Below are 14190 nucleotides of genomic sequence, written 5' to 3'. Positions count from 1 at the left end.
CCACATCACCTGTGCACCATCAGTGTGCTATGATCAGATGCAGATCTAAATCTGGGATCAAGCCCTGAGCTCTGCAGATATGAGCCACTGGAGTACAAATTAAGACTAGCAAGACACACTGCAGTCTCTCTAATCTTTTTTACCATTCATCTGTAAAGCAGGAGGACTATTCAGGCTGTAAATGACAGTAAGCAGGAGTTACTTCGTGAAGATGGAACGGAGAAAGTAGTATTTGAAATAAGTGTTCATTTATCTGTAATTTTCATGAGGCCACTGCTCTCTGATGAGAGATAGCTGAACAATTTGCCAGGGAGGAGAGAGTTTCAGTGGCTCTGCTTCTAACTTAAATATCTAGAAAAGAAACCGCAACACAGAATTTGTAAGCACAAAATCTTACAGATCCCTCATCACATAATATTAATAACTTCTCAAAAAGGATTAGTTTCTTTCAGGTGCCTAATTGAAACAATATTTAAGGAGAGGAAACAAAGGCTGGTCATTCATCTCGCTCTAACCCATTCTAGCATTCTATGCCTTAAAAAAAAAAAAAAGAAAGTATGAAGATCAAATAAAATCAAATGACAGGTTCAAAACAAAGGCACACATTCAAACCACTGAACTTCCTAGGAAATATTGCAGGGGTTTTTGCAAGATTTTGCAATCTTAAGTTGTAATTATAAATTTCAAAATGTAATTTGTAAACTGTAATATAATTTTGTGACATTTCAAAACATATAAACTGCCACACAGGCTCAAAAATGTCACTGGAAAAATTAATTGACACGTGACTGTAGCTGTCAAACACAAGGCTACAGCCTTTGGCTTAGCAAGTATTTGGAATGGAGTGACTACAAGGCCCAGAGCCTGATCCTCCAAATCAACCAACCTGAAGATCAGAGATTGTAGGCATTTTAAAGCTAGGTAGTTGTTCCACAATCAGTCTTAAGTAAAACTCTGCTGAGATAAATTTCATTCAACTAGGAGGCATGAACTCAAATATCCCAATTGAATTACATAAATATACTAATAGATGCCCAGGCACACAGTGTAATCTTTCTTCCATAAAGCAAAGGAACACCCAAAAATGCTAAAAAACAAAACAATAAAAAGAGCTCTACCAAAAAGTGCCACAGAAAATACATTTTTTTTTCAACACATAATCAGAATTTCAGGGTTACATACACTTATTTTGCTCATATATCATCAGCCTGTTAAGTAGATGCAATACGAGGAAGAGATATGCGTGGGAAGGAGAGGGGGAGGCTTGGGTTATTTAATTCTATTCATTCCATGAGTAGAACTTTCATTGACAGTTGTGGGAATAAGTAAGACATGGCCCTTGGCATTTCAGCTTAGCAATCAATTAATGCTGCAGTCATAGTAACTAATAACCTGATCTTCTTGTCGCAGTACTGTGTTTTTTGCCAAGAATAATTTCTCAAAATTCAAGTAGTGATAATTTCTAGCTCTCTTTTCATTTAATCAGAATTTTAAATATAGTAATGCACTAGTCAGAAGTGTATTTCTTTTCCCTTAGGAATATATCAGATGTACTATGGAGGAGAAGAAAGAAAAGAAAATTAAAAAAATTAAAATTAGATAATGGCTATGGGGAAAAAATTTCCATCTTTGTTGATCAGTCATGCTGCCTAACAGAGGTAGTGGAAGATTTCCAGTGAAGAGGCTGGGAAGGTGTTAGTAGCTCTTTGCCAATTAGTGAATTAATCAAGCCTTTAAGAGTGAATAAAAGTCCTCTCCTATGTCTAGAATGCAGAAGAATTTACAGTCTAAATATTCAGTTCACATTTTTACCAATTATTTAGTTCTATTATCTCCCTATCTTCCTGAATAAGCATGAATCAATATATCCAATCCAATCAATTTCCATCCTCTACAGTCCATTACAACTTCCACTTACATCCACTAAAAGGTTCTCTTGATTCCCAATAAGGATAAACAAACGGCAAAAATGAATGAGGGGCATTTTTGATACTTAAAGGTGTTTCCAAAGGAAATCACGGTTTTACCAAACATGTTGTACTCATAAAATTAGCAGATTCTTTAAAAAATTGTACACATATGAAGAATTACCAATTAATTAAAATAAACAGAAAATAATTTGGAATAAATGCAGGAATTACAGCAGAAGAGAAGCAATGTAGGAAGGACCACTGTTACTGAAATTTTCACTTGCTGATACGTACTGCCCATTCAGAAATGCAGAGGTATATACCAAAGGCCAACAACTATCTTAAGGTTTGGCTCAGGATGCTCATGATTAAAAAATATAATTTTTCAGAGTACAGATGTGAGCCAGTGTCTCTTCTCTTCTCTCTTCTCTCTTCTCTTCTCTTCTCTTCTCTTCTCTTCTCTTCTCTTCTCTTCTCTTCTCTTCTCTTCTCTTCTCTTCTCTTCTCTTCTCTTCTCTTCTCTTCTCTTCTCTTCTCTTCTCTTCTCTTCTCTTCTCTTCTCTTCTCTTCTCTCTTCTCTTCTCTTCTCTTCTCTTCTCTTCTCTTCTCTCTTCCTTTCCCTTTCGCCTTCCCTTTGATATAGTATTTTGGGAGTTCTATAGGGCAAGGACTAATTCAGGGCATGACTTAAAAATAAATTAACAGCAAAAATTTGAAACAGAAAAATTCAGTAACTTTGGAAAAGGGATGCTGGCCATTTATTGAATACCCTAACTGACCTGAGATGCTTAGTCAGAATTTAATAGATTTTCAGTGATTTTAAATGTTTTTTTTCTTTTTTTATACAACTTGAATGCTCTTGTAAGCTTTCCTCTCAGAAAAAAACCACAAAAAAACCCAAAAGCAAACCATGTTAGCTTAGTACAAAAGATTTCAAAGGCTTATTTTAAGCTTTTATAAGGGTGGAATGTACTGAATTAATCTCAACACAATAAGCTTTTTCTCAATAGCAGCTTTTGCAAAAGTATCAATTGTAGATTCCCTTAGTGGATAAACTGAATGATTTACTTCAAATGGTACATTTCTTTGTTCAGGCAAAGTACATTTAACCATGGGTTGGCTATGGAGGACAGCAATACATGCTCAGCAAACTTGACTGAATATTCAAGATTAAAATTTAACTTCATGCTTAAATAATTGCCTCTTCAAACATCTCCCCAGCTAGGCCAGCTGAGAGAGGAATCAAAGACCATATTTTTCATCTGGTAAATAATTACCAAATAGAGCATCCCATTCCACCTGTTCTATTCTTGGCATTAGGCAGATTATGTTCTTTAATATTCATAGATTTTTCCCAAAAAGGTAATTTTCAGGAGAAATATGTTCTAGATCTTTCAAAATAAATTACATCATTGACTGAATGCTCTACTCTTCTGTGAATGAAACATTCACCTTCATGTATAAATGAACAAATTAATCTGTCTTTTCAGATTGAGAGATTGAGGATAAAGGTTTTTAAAAGTTTTTAAAAATTTGTACATATTTTTGATGTAAGAAAATTTAAATTTCTCAAGCTTGCACCATCAAAGACATTTTGCTGGTGTGACTATCTCTGCTGGTGTCCTTGAACAGCTATTGGTGTCTGAATTGGCACAATTCCTTCCATAACCAGAGCCTTACAGCCAGTGACACTCTGTGACTCACAGTCAGCTCCATCTGGTGTGCTACAGGTGAGAACAGAGTGCCAGTGGTCCTGCAATGTCAAGGAACATTTCCTGCTGTGAGATGCTCAGCAGCAACTTATGGAGTGCTAGCTCAGAGCCTTACAACGCTGATGTTAAAATACAGCTCGTGAGACTTCTATATTATAAGAAACAAAAAAGGTGGGTTCTTCACTGACTTTGGCTCTCATTTAAAACAGGAAGCTCCTAAACATATATTGACAGCTGGAAGAGTGTGAAAGAAAGCACACGTTTACCAAGTAAGTATCATCCCAGTTTATTATTTTTTGAGCTATTAATTCCTAGCCTAAGATAGAGCAGGTGCCACGGACCTGAGTTCTGTTGCACCACTGAAAAACTTGAAAATACAAGGGAACAGCCTTCTCCAGCTTGCAAGCTATGTACTGAAAGCTGCCTAAGGACAGGCTATACTGACTATTCTTCACCTCAGAATCTCCAGGAAACAGGAGAGTTTCATTTAGTTGCTGGGCTGTTGCTAAGCTCCATTCCCTCTTCCACAACACACAGCTCTGGGAGCACCAGGATCCAGTCGAGCATTTGCTCCTTCCTTGGACCCCGCGTGGCAAAGATACACACGTGCACCTTCCTGTCACAGATATTTCTGTGGTGTGCTTGAAGGGTACCACAGACTTTTGGTGGGACAAAATAACAAAACTCTTTGTCTTGCAATTTAAACTTATTTCCTTTTTGCCCAAAATTTGAGGATGTGTTTGTCCCTGTCTAAGTCCCAAAACCACAGAAATATATGGAGCATTGCTGGAGTAGTACACTGGAAATTCAGTTTAGTCCAAGGTGTTTATTACAACAGCAGTCACAAAGCCCAGGTTAAATTACCTCCTTTTTTGCTAACACCATACACATCACAATGTGTACTTTTTTTTTCCTAAATAAGAGCTTTTTATCAAGAACTGTGTCTGCCATTGTAGTGTCATTGAAACATTATTTCCAGAGCTCTCAGGCAAATATATATTGCTATAATGTCACCCTTAATGATGTTACCTTTTTCTTCATGAACCTGTATTTGTTATTATGCCTTGTTGAATAAAAGATGCTAAAAAATCCTGCCAGCTATATAATATAGAACTATTTCATGCATTACAGAAGTGCAGTCTTTTCTAAGTCAAAAGTTCTCAAGCAGTTAAAGCCTTATTAAAAGGGCATTATACAGTTTGAAACAAATAAAAACCCTGTATGGAACTGCAACTGCACAGATAAATATCCTCCTGAAATCAAGTATATTTTTAACATACTAAAGCATATAAAAATAAAACATAATTGGAATAAACTATCCTGATTTTATGCAGAACAGCCATAAGGATTTATTATTATTTCTATTAATATTATTATTATTTAGCTTTGAAATACATTTTTTTCCTTTCATCTTGTAATTCTTATCTAGATTTTATTTGAGTCATTTTCTTTTCAGTTTGCATGAATGAAGAGCTGCATTTACAAGGAACAGAACAGCTGTCATGACTGAATTATCAGGCTGTATTTATTTCCTGTTTGACTCTAAATATCCTTCTTCCATTGCCTTGAGCCAAGTGGCAGGTACTAATGGAGAAAATTCTGCAAGATTTGTCAGAATTATTTATAATACCTATTAAGTTTGAACTTCTTCCACAGAGCAAATCTGCTGAGGGGCTGGAACTGTGAGTCTCTGGTTATTTTCAGCTGATGATGAACCTCAGCTTCAGCCACCAGAGTGTTTGATCTCTTTCAAGAATTTGGTGCAGCACTGAAAGATGCAGCAGTTGGAAAAGGAGCTTGTTAAACAAGCTAATTGAGTGACTTGGGGCCACAGATAATGGAGCTCATAGGAAAGCAGCACTTACTCAATGCCTGATGTCTGGGCTTTCCAACTTTCCATCAGCTCAGAGCCTTTTATAGAGATATTGACAGTCACTGCCACAAACCAATTTTTCCTCATTTTGGAAGGTTATCCGTAGTGCCTATCCCTGTTTCTAAGAAGACTACTCTCAGAACTTCATAAATAAAATCTGTTGTGTTGTTTCTCTGCTTTTGCCTTAACCCAGCTCCACAGAGTTTTAGAAAGCTCAAGAATGGAAATGAGTATTGGCAAATAGTTACAGAAAATTCTCAGATAAATGGCTATAGTGTAGAGAAACACAGGAGCAGACAAAGGGAAAGTCAGAGGACCTGAAATAAATAGTTCATCCTCTGCTAAATTGTGTGAATTCTATAGCTATTTGCATCTGATTGTTGCACTTTAAATAAAGATTCAATATGCCATCAACATACATGTTTGAATGTCCTTCCATGTGCGTACACAACTTTAAAATATGATACAGGCTTTTCAAGAAACTCAAATGAAGTAATGGCATATGGGGGGTGGGAAATGGATGTCTTCTACTGGAAGAAATTGGAACTGCTCACTGAAAAAACCCTCAGGCTTATAAAGAGAAAAGTGGTTTTGCCAGAATAATGCCAGAGATTTATTTTTTAAGTAGTGGTGGTTTCCTGGAGCTGTGGAACAGACAAGGTTCTTCCTTGATCTTTGGCTACATTACTGACCAAGTTCTGTGAGATATGTCATACATGGACCTCCTTAATGACCTTAGTTTTAACTTTTCTTTTTGCTTTTTTTCTTCTCTGTGCCTGTGAAGAATTGCAGAATGTCCAGCAATAGGTGAGGGACCACTATCAAGAGCATTTCATCATCCTGTTTCATAGCATATATATCAGAAGGGAAAGATGAGTTAAGAGGATTCAAATAACAATCTGTTTATTGCTATTCCTAATCTGTAGAGGTTGCTATTCCTGTCTATAGAGATATTTAAATAACCGTTCCCTCAGCTGATATTGAGGTCTGCTGCCCAGAAAAGTGGGGAAGAAGAGAACACCAAAAACAGGATGCAATTTTAGATTGCTGGTGGAAGCTGAGGTCTTCTTCTGCTTGGATACTTCAGCATCGGGTCAGTAAATTCATTAGGACAAAATCCAGGGATCAATGCTGGTCTTAGAACAGAAAGCCATGGGTACTTTCACATGAGATGCAGACATTGACTGAACAGCAATTCATATGTAAGAAACTTACTGAAGTTATTTAAACTTTGTGATATACAAAATTTCATGTTCAGGCTCAGCAGGAACAGGCCCTATTGCTTATGTCTAAACTATTATTTCTAATCTACTAATGAGTGCAATTAACTCAGTGTTCCAGACTCCTACAGAAGCAGCTCTGTGCAAGACAAAGAACCTGTATTCTTTGGTGGGAACAAGGACAAATGCAACCACACAAGCTAACTCAGCCTCCATATGACTCAGTGATCCACTGCTTTGTTCCTTAAGGATTGGCTTCCTAGGAACTCTAGAGACCCTCTTTGTGTGCTTACATTTTTGAGTGTAGACTTAGATTACAGAATAATGGCCATGCTATTTAAAACATAATTATATTTGCAACTTGCCATGGAAAAGAGTCTACTCTGAAAGTACCAGTGGCAACTATGGTGTTTCCCAGCCTCACAATAAATTTACAACTTGCAATTGTCAGTAAATTACACATTTTACAGATTACCATTTATAATTGTTTTTAATGGGGAATTGTCAAAATTTTAACTAGACCCATACATAACATTGTCCAACTAAAATGTGGAAAGTCAGTCTACATTTCTAGGATAAAATTAACACAAAGACCACTAGGTTAAAAAACTCATACTGATTCTGAATTTCATGGGGACTACATTAGTCCAAGGAAGAGAAATTAAAACCAAAATCAAATACTGCAAACCAAAAGGAACAATATAGAGGTACAATAGTGAAGTACAAACCACTAAAATTAAAAGAATAAAAGTAGAAAATTAGGTTTCATTATAGTCTCACTTTTAACTATTATTTATAGCAGAATTTGATTTATATGTTTACATATATACTTCATAAATAAAGATATAGGTACAGAAAGATATACATAAAATGTATGCTTAATGCACACCTATATAAGGAATGCTACCAAAATTTGGTAGGTCACCAAACTCTCAAGTTTCTTTGGTGAACACAAGTATTCAATAAATAAGAGCAAAACAAGATACCTGTCTCAAGTATGTCCTAACTTAGTATAGTGAAAAGTCAGAATTTTCTGTAAATTACTGGATGCAATAAATAAATGTAATTAAACATCGTTGTGCAGTGTGCTCCAGAAGAGAAAAACTTTATTGATACACTGAAGTAGAATTTTTGAAAATAGTCACCATTATGAGGACATAGTGGTCCTAGAATTAAGAAAATAACTAGAGGACTATGAAAATCTTGCCAATCACTATAAAATTACATGTGTTTGTTTTCTTTTGGGTATTTTAATAATCTTGCTGTCAAGTTCCATGAGGGCAATTAGCTAATTTAAAGATTTGCTTGCAGCAAAAGCAATGCACCTGTTGCATTGCTACCAGAACCTATGTATTTTCAGTGGTAGCTGTTTTCTCTGTGCATGAAATGCCTGCTATTTGGCTTGATATTCCCACACAGAGCCAGAAAGACTGGATTCCTCATTGTGGCACTACTATTCATTTCCACAGAAGCTGCCTCAGTTTAGAAACTAAGTAAATCTCAATTTATTTTCCCGGTCCTGGCACTATTGCTTAGAAAGAGCCATGAATACTACATCCATTTAATCCCAGTGTTTGGGAGGTGTATGGAGGAATAATCACTGGTTTGTCTCTGAAGCAGGACTTCAAGCACTGTATCAGATTTGCAAGGGGAGGGCACACACCACAGAGAGATAGGTGGTCCATGAAACAATTCGCAAATGTAGAACTGAGACATACACTGCACGCTCCAGCGCTACCAAGGAAGTTTGGGCAGACATCTTTCCAAGACCATTCAGCTTAGAAAAAACTTTGAAAGGTCAGCATGCAGAAAGAAAACCAGAAAGTTAGCTAGCTAATGTCAATACAGTCCATATCTTAAAACTCTTTCAAGAAACCAAATACTTAGAACTTCTATTTTACTTGGAATTAACCCACGATTGCCAGTAATACTGCCTACAATAAAAAGAAACTAAGCATCAAACATTGTAAAATAAATCACAGCTTTTCATTCCTTTGTGTATTTACTGACCAGCTATTCTGACTCATTTCTGAGAGCGTTTCTTTCCAGACAACAGTTACATCTGACCTTTGGAATCTTACTTGCTTTAACTTTGTCATAAAAGACCCAAGAGCCAAATCCGCTTCTTCTGATGTGCACAGACCTTCAGCTCCTGTCAGTGACAATTGCATGCAAAGACTGAATTTCTAAAATACAGTTTGCAACATTCTTTCCATTTTGTTTTCCCCTCAGACTTACCTGGTTTCATCAATATAAACTGCCTCCAGCACAGATGCTGCATATTCAATATTCTTTTTTAAGTCCACCACGTTAATGTCACCCTTTTCCAGCTGCTTTACCAAGCATCTTAATCTGTGAAAAAAAAAAAAAAAATTAAAAACATCAGTGTGATAACTCTAGCAAATTTAGTGACTTCATTTTCTAATTAAAACATTGGAACCAACAAAACAATGTAGAGCCAATGACCATCACTCCATCTCTTGTCTTGGTTTAAAAAAATCTGGCTTTAGAATGCACTTAACACTGACTGGTTTTATGTTTTTATGGCTTGCTAAATTCATAAGGTGTACTAAAAAATGGCTTATACATTCCAGAAAGTCAGAGAGGACATTTTAAACATCATCAAAGCAATTTCCTATTAATCTGTGACATTACTATTATGCCTCAGTCTCTAATTTAAAAAAATAAATAAAAATTAACTTTGTGTGTTGTCTTACTATAATTTTTTCCCATGCTTAGGTGGTTAATTATATTTTTATAACCATGGTGTACTGATTTTGCTTCACTTAAATGTCTTTAATTTTTATTTAGGCCTCCAGTATGTTTTTGCTGTAGAATTTGTATTCTTCTTGGTGTGAGATAATATGGAAGCCTGTTGGCTCTGTGCTTATAATAAATTCATCATCATACCAGAGGAAAGGCAGTGCCCATGGCAGTAGAAAAATCCAAATATTCCCAAGTGTGCTTTAAACTTTTAGTTTTGAGGGCTTTGTCTTACAGTACAAACATGGATACGCCCAAAGGGGATTTTGTAATGCATCAACTCATGTCTTTGCAGCAATACACTTCCACAGATACACTCCTTGAATACTAGATTTTTCCTAAACTCTGCTGACAAGAACACTTCTGACACTGCTCAATTTAATCATACAGAGTAGATAAAGCACTGGAGTGAAATTAAAACCTTATCAGTAAAAGTGCAGGTGTGACTAAATGGATGCTTAAAGTATAGGTATTTTCCTTCTTCTGTGCTCTATCTCTGAGTAGAAATAGTCTAGGGTTTTGTATCATGTAAGATAAAGATTTCTGTAAGTAAGGATATATCACTATTGTTACATAACTTCCATTAAATAATCTTCTTTATGTGCAGGAAAAAATGTGAAATGAGCATTTAGATAAAAAGTGCAGTGAAACTGATTCAGCATTAAGACAACTACTTTCAGAAAATGATCATATTTATGACATGCACCAGCATACACAAAATATGCAAATGTTACATGAAGAGAAGACTGAGGGGACACCTCACTGCAGTTACAACTTCCTCATGAGAGAAAGGGGAGAGGCAGGCCCTGATCTTTTCTGTGATGACAGGGACAGGACCCAAGGGAATGGCCTGAAGTTGTGTCAGGGGAGGTTTAGGTTGAATGTCAGATAAAGAATCTTAAACCAGAGAGTGTTTGGGCACTGGAATGGGCTGCCCAGGGAAATAGTCCCAGCACCAAGCCTGGCAGAGTTCCAGAAGTGTTTGGACAACACTCTCAGACACATGGCATGACTCTTAGGGATGTCCTGTGCAGGGCCATGAGTTGGACTCAATAACCCTTGTGTGTCCCTTCCAACTCACCTTACTCTGTGATTCAGTGATAATAATATATTCAATACATAATAATATATTCAATACATATATATACTATATATTATTTTCATTGTGTGCATACAATATTTGATTGGACCTAATTAAAACTTATAAATAACAAAATTACAGTGATATTTGAAAAAAAATTCATAAACTTGGAAAGTACTGTTCTATCATAAAATCATTTTCATGTTTTTCTACGTATTTCTTTGGCCTAAATACTCTTATGTTCAAGTGTGTAAAGATAATTTTAGCAAATGGGGTTTTAAGACCAACCTCCTCAGTTCTCTAAAGCCTTAATTCAATTCAAATTAGCCTGGCACATGCAACAAATAAGGCTCTTAGCAACCATATTTACCTGGTATTTTACACAGTGCATTGCATATCAATGGAATGGAAATGTAGCGTTAAAAAATTTTCTCAGAGAAATGAAGTGGGCAGACAAAATACTCGGGGAGCTCATCTCCTACACAGAAATAACCATATGCACGGGACACATTTCCATACATAACTTCTTCCACTTCAGAGGTACCTGTAGGCTGAAGAAGGTTATTCACAGACATCTCCCAGAACCCAGCACATGCATCTCCTGGGGTGTGTGCTCCTCGCTACTGCACACAAACACACACACAGCCCCTCCTAAGCACCAGTGCCAAAATGCCCAGGTGGGTCTGGCAGCATCAGTGCCACTGCTTGCAAATAGCTGTAGGGTGTTTCTGTCACTTCCACTGCTCCCTCCATATTTTACTGAGCACATCTCCAAATCACACTTTCCAAAGTGGGAGCATAAATAAAATTGAAAACTTGTTTTCAAATATACAAAAATAAATTTGTAACACTGCACAGCAGGGGACCAGGCTCTGGTAGAACAACATCAGCTTAAAACAGATTAAAATACTACCATTTCCAGGGGTTCCTCATTATCTGGGGCAATAGATTAGATGACAGGTATTTGGAATAATTTTTATGCTTGTAGGTGGAAATGAGTCCCTGGGGGAGCCTTTAAGCCACAATGATCTTGCAATATCTCACTGCATAGTCAACAGATGTAACAGTCAACAGATGTAACTAGCCCTGTGGGTATAGCTCAAATTCTAGGACGAATGCAGAACACAGTAACAGACCAGATGACTTGGAAACACTGCACAGGCAAATTTAAAGTGATTCAGAAGATATTGCAGATTCACAGAAGGACACAAGTGGCCTTATCTCATGCAACCCTCTTTGTGAAGATGTCCTCAGGAGTCCTTAGCTGATCCAGTGCAGATCTATCATAGAATCAAGGGATAATTTGGTTGGAAGGTATGTCCACAAGCTCTTGTTCTAGACAGAGCTAACCTCAAAAATAGGTATAACTTCAAAGTTAGATAAAATTACTCACAGGTATTTCTGCTCAAGCCTCGAATACATGGAGATGTCAAAAACTCTTGGAAAAAACAGTTTAAATGGTCAATCAGTCCCATGGTGCATCATGTTTTCACAACATCTAACTGGAATGTCCTTTGTGGCAACCTTCGTGCCCAAACTTTCCTGTGCAATTCCAAGAAAAAACTGTCTCTGCCTATGGTACAACTTCCCACTATGTGACACCATGTGACACTAATGAAGTCTACCCCAGATGTTAGAAAAACTGACTTCCAACACAGCAAAATTAAGTGGTTTATAGCAGTATATGAATGGTCTGAACATACTCAATGTCTTCTGCATTAAAGTGAATAGCCACAGGTAGGAGCTGACATTTCAGTAATGAAACAAATAATTTAGCAAAGAATAAACATCAATTTATAAGACTAAGCAACAAGTGTTGACACACCCATAGTCCCCCATTCCACAAGACAAAGAAACATGTGAAAAGGACAAGGAAAGTTAATTTTAAAAGAATTATTTCTCCAGCTGTACTGGGAGGATTTTTGTTTGTTTTCTTTTAATTGTCATAAATTGAAAATGAACATTAGAAATACTATTCGAAAACCTGAAGTGTTACTTAAACTGGAAGTAATTGTATTACCCAGCCTATGAACTGTGTTACCAAGAAATAATAGTCACCAAAGAGAAAAAACTGGAGGAGCTATTTTGTGAAAGAGAAAAAAGGACTATTTGAACTGGTTTAAGATGCAAAGAAAATTTTATGCAGAACTAATGTGATAAAAAAACATGAAAAAAAGATTATGTATCTCAGGACACCTGAAAACTGCATTATAAAACTAGCAGCCCCAGTTTGTAAGGGAGAAAGAGACATCTGCAATTAATAAAGGGAGTGGGTGGAGAACCATCTTCTGTCATCTTGGGTAAACATCATTAACAGTGCTGTGGGATTAAATGCTCTCGTGGACAATCCAAATGCACTCTGCTCCCATCTCCCTTCAATAGTATGTCTGTGTTGTTATTGGGGCCCATGTTTCCCCAGTCCTCACCTCTCTGTGCAGCTGATGCCACTGTCAAGCTGTGGGCAAAAATCCTTGAGGCCCACCCAGCAACACAGGAAAATCAGAGGATGCAGGGATTTTACTGGGAGATGAAGAAGCATTTCTTGATTAACAATATCAAAACCACAACTCACTTGTTTCCAACTTCACCACTAAAATTCTCCCATGTTTGAACTAAAGTTTTGTTAAATCTACTGTAGATTTGTGGGGTTATACCAAATTAACTGAGGATAGGTTTTGTGATGTTATGATATTTCAAAAAGCTTCCTATGACAGTTTCAGTAACTACAAAAAGGAAAAAGAAGAAACATTTAAAAAACATAAGGAATCGGTGACCAAATATGACTTTTTGCAATGTCCTCATGAGAAAGTCTTCTCTTCTATGGAAGAGGAAAGTCCAATGGGAGAAGTATGTTTGAATAACTGAATAACTGTCCTAAACTCAGGCTGAAGTGCTAACAAAGAAAGGTGAAAGGATGGCACTACTTAAGAAGGGAGATTTTAAAGTAGAGAGGCAGACAAGTTGGAAAATTTCAATTTCATATTAAATTTTTAAACTGCCACTCTTATTTCCAAGATAAAATAAATTACTAGTAATCACTGAGAACAAATCAGTGTTAAAGGTCCAGCTTAGGAGTCTTGAAGAACCAGAAGAGGAAATTCAGCCTGGAGTTAACTTCTGAACCTGAGAAAAAGACCCTCTTCCTGCCTTCCCTGAACTGCCTTTATTTGCCTCGGAAGTCTCCCCACCACTGAGCATTGCAGAGAAACAGCTTTCTAACTTACACATCTGGATTTCACTTAAAACTGTTTTGGAAACTTTGAACAAAAAAAAAAGCTGGCTTTTGCCACAGATCCTATTAAAGGGGAAGTCAAATAAACTGTAAAAAGTAAACTGTAGACTAACCTTACTTCCTTCTAAATTTTGAAATTAGTGGAAGTCACTTGAAAATGGGCAATAAACACATGCTATTGTCAATTAAAGAGAAATAATTATTAATATTAATATTCAGAGTGCTGTTAAAAATTATCTGTGTTAGTTAGATCAACTCCAAGTTGTAAATCATTATCTTCCCATGAACTAATTGAGAAAAGCCTAGCCATGACAATTGTGACAATGTGTGAAAAAGTTTAAGGACAGAAAAAAGGTAATTTTTTCTGTAAACAAGCGTATCATGTTCTGTTTGAACTAT

The 14190-nt window shown here is 36.5% G+C and overlaps 1 protein-coding gene across 2 annotated transcripts in view; it reads right to left on the bottom strand.

Moving 5' to 3' along the window:
* The window catches only part of PDE1A (phosphodiesterase 1A), a 145399-nt gene that overhangs the window by 46208 nt on the left and 85001 nt on the right, over positions 1–14190 (bottom strand). For both annotated transcript variants that reach the window (XM_053947818.1, XM_053947819.1), the window contains exon 2: positions 8954–9067. In XM_053947818.1, coding sequence (XP_053803793.1) covers positions 8954–9067 — 114 coding nt within the window. The remainder of the gene's footprint in view (positions 1–8953; positions 9068–14190) is intronic.

This window comes from Vidua chalybeata, chromosome 7, assembly GCF_026979565.1.
Source record: "Vidua chalybeata isolate OUT-0048 chromosome 7, bVidCha1 merged haplotype, whole genome shotgun sequence".
Classification (NCBI taxonomy): domain Eukaryota; kingdom Metazoa; phylum Chordata; class Aves; order Passeriformes; family Viduidae; genus Vidua; species Vidua chalybeata.
The sequence above is the reverse complement of the archived record's forward strand: the minus strand, read 5'-3'. Positions and strand labels throughout refer to the sequence as shown.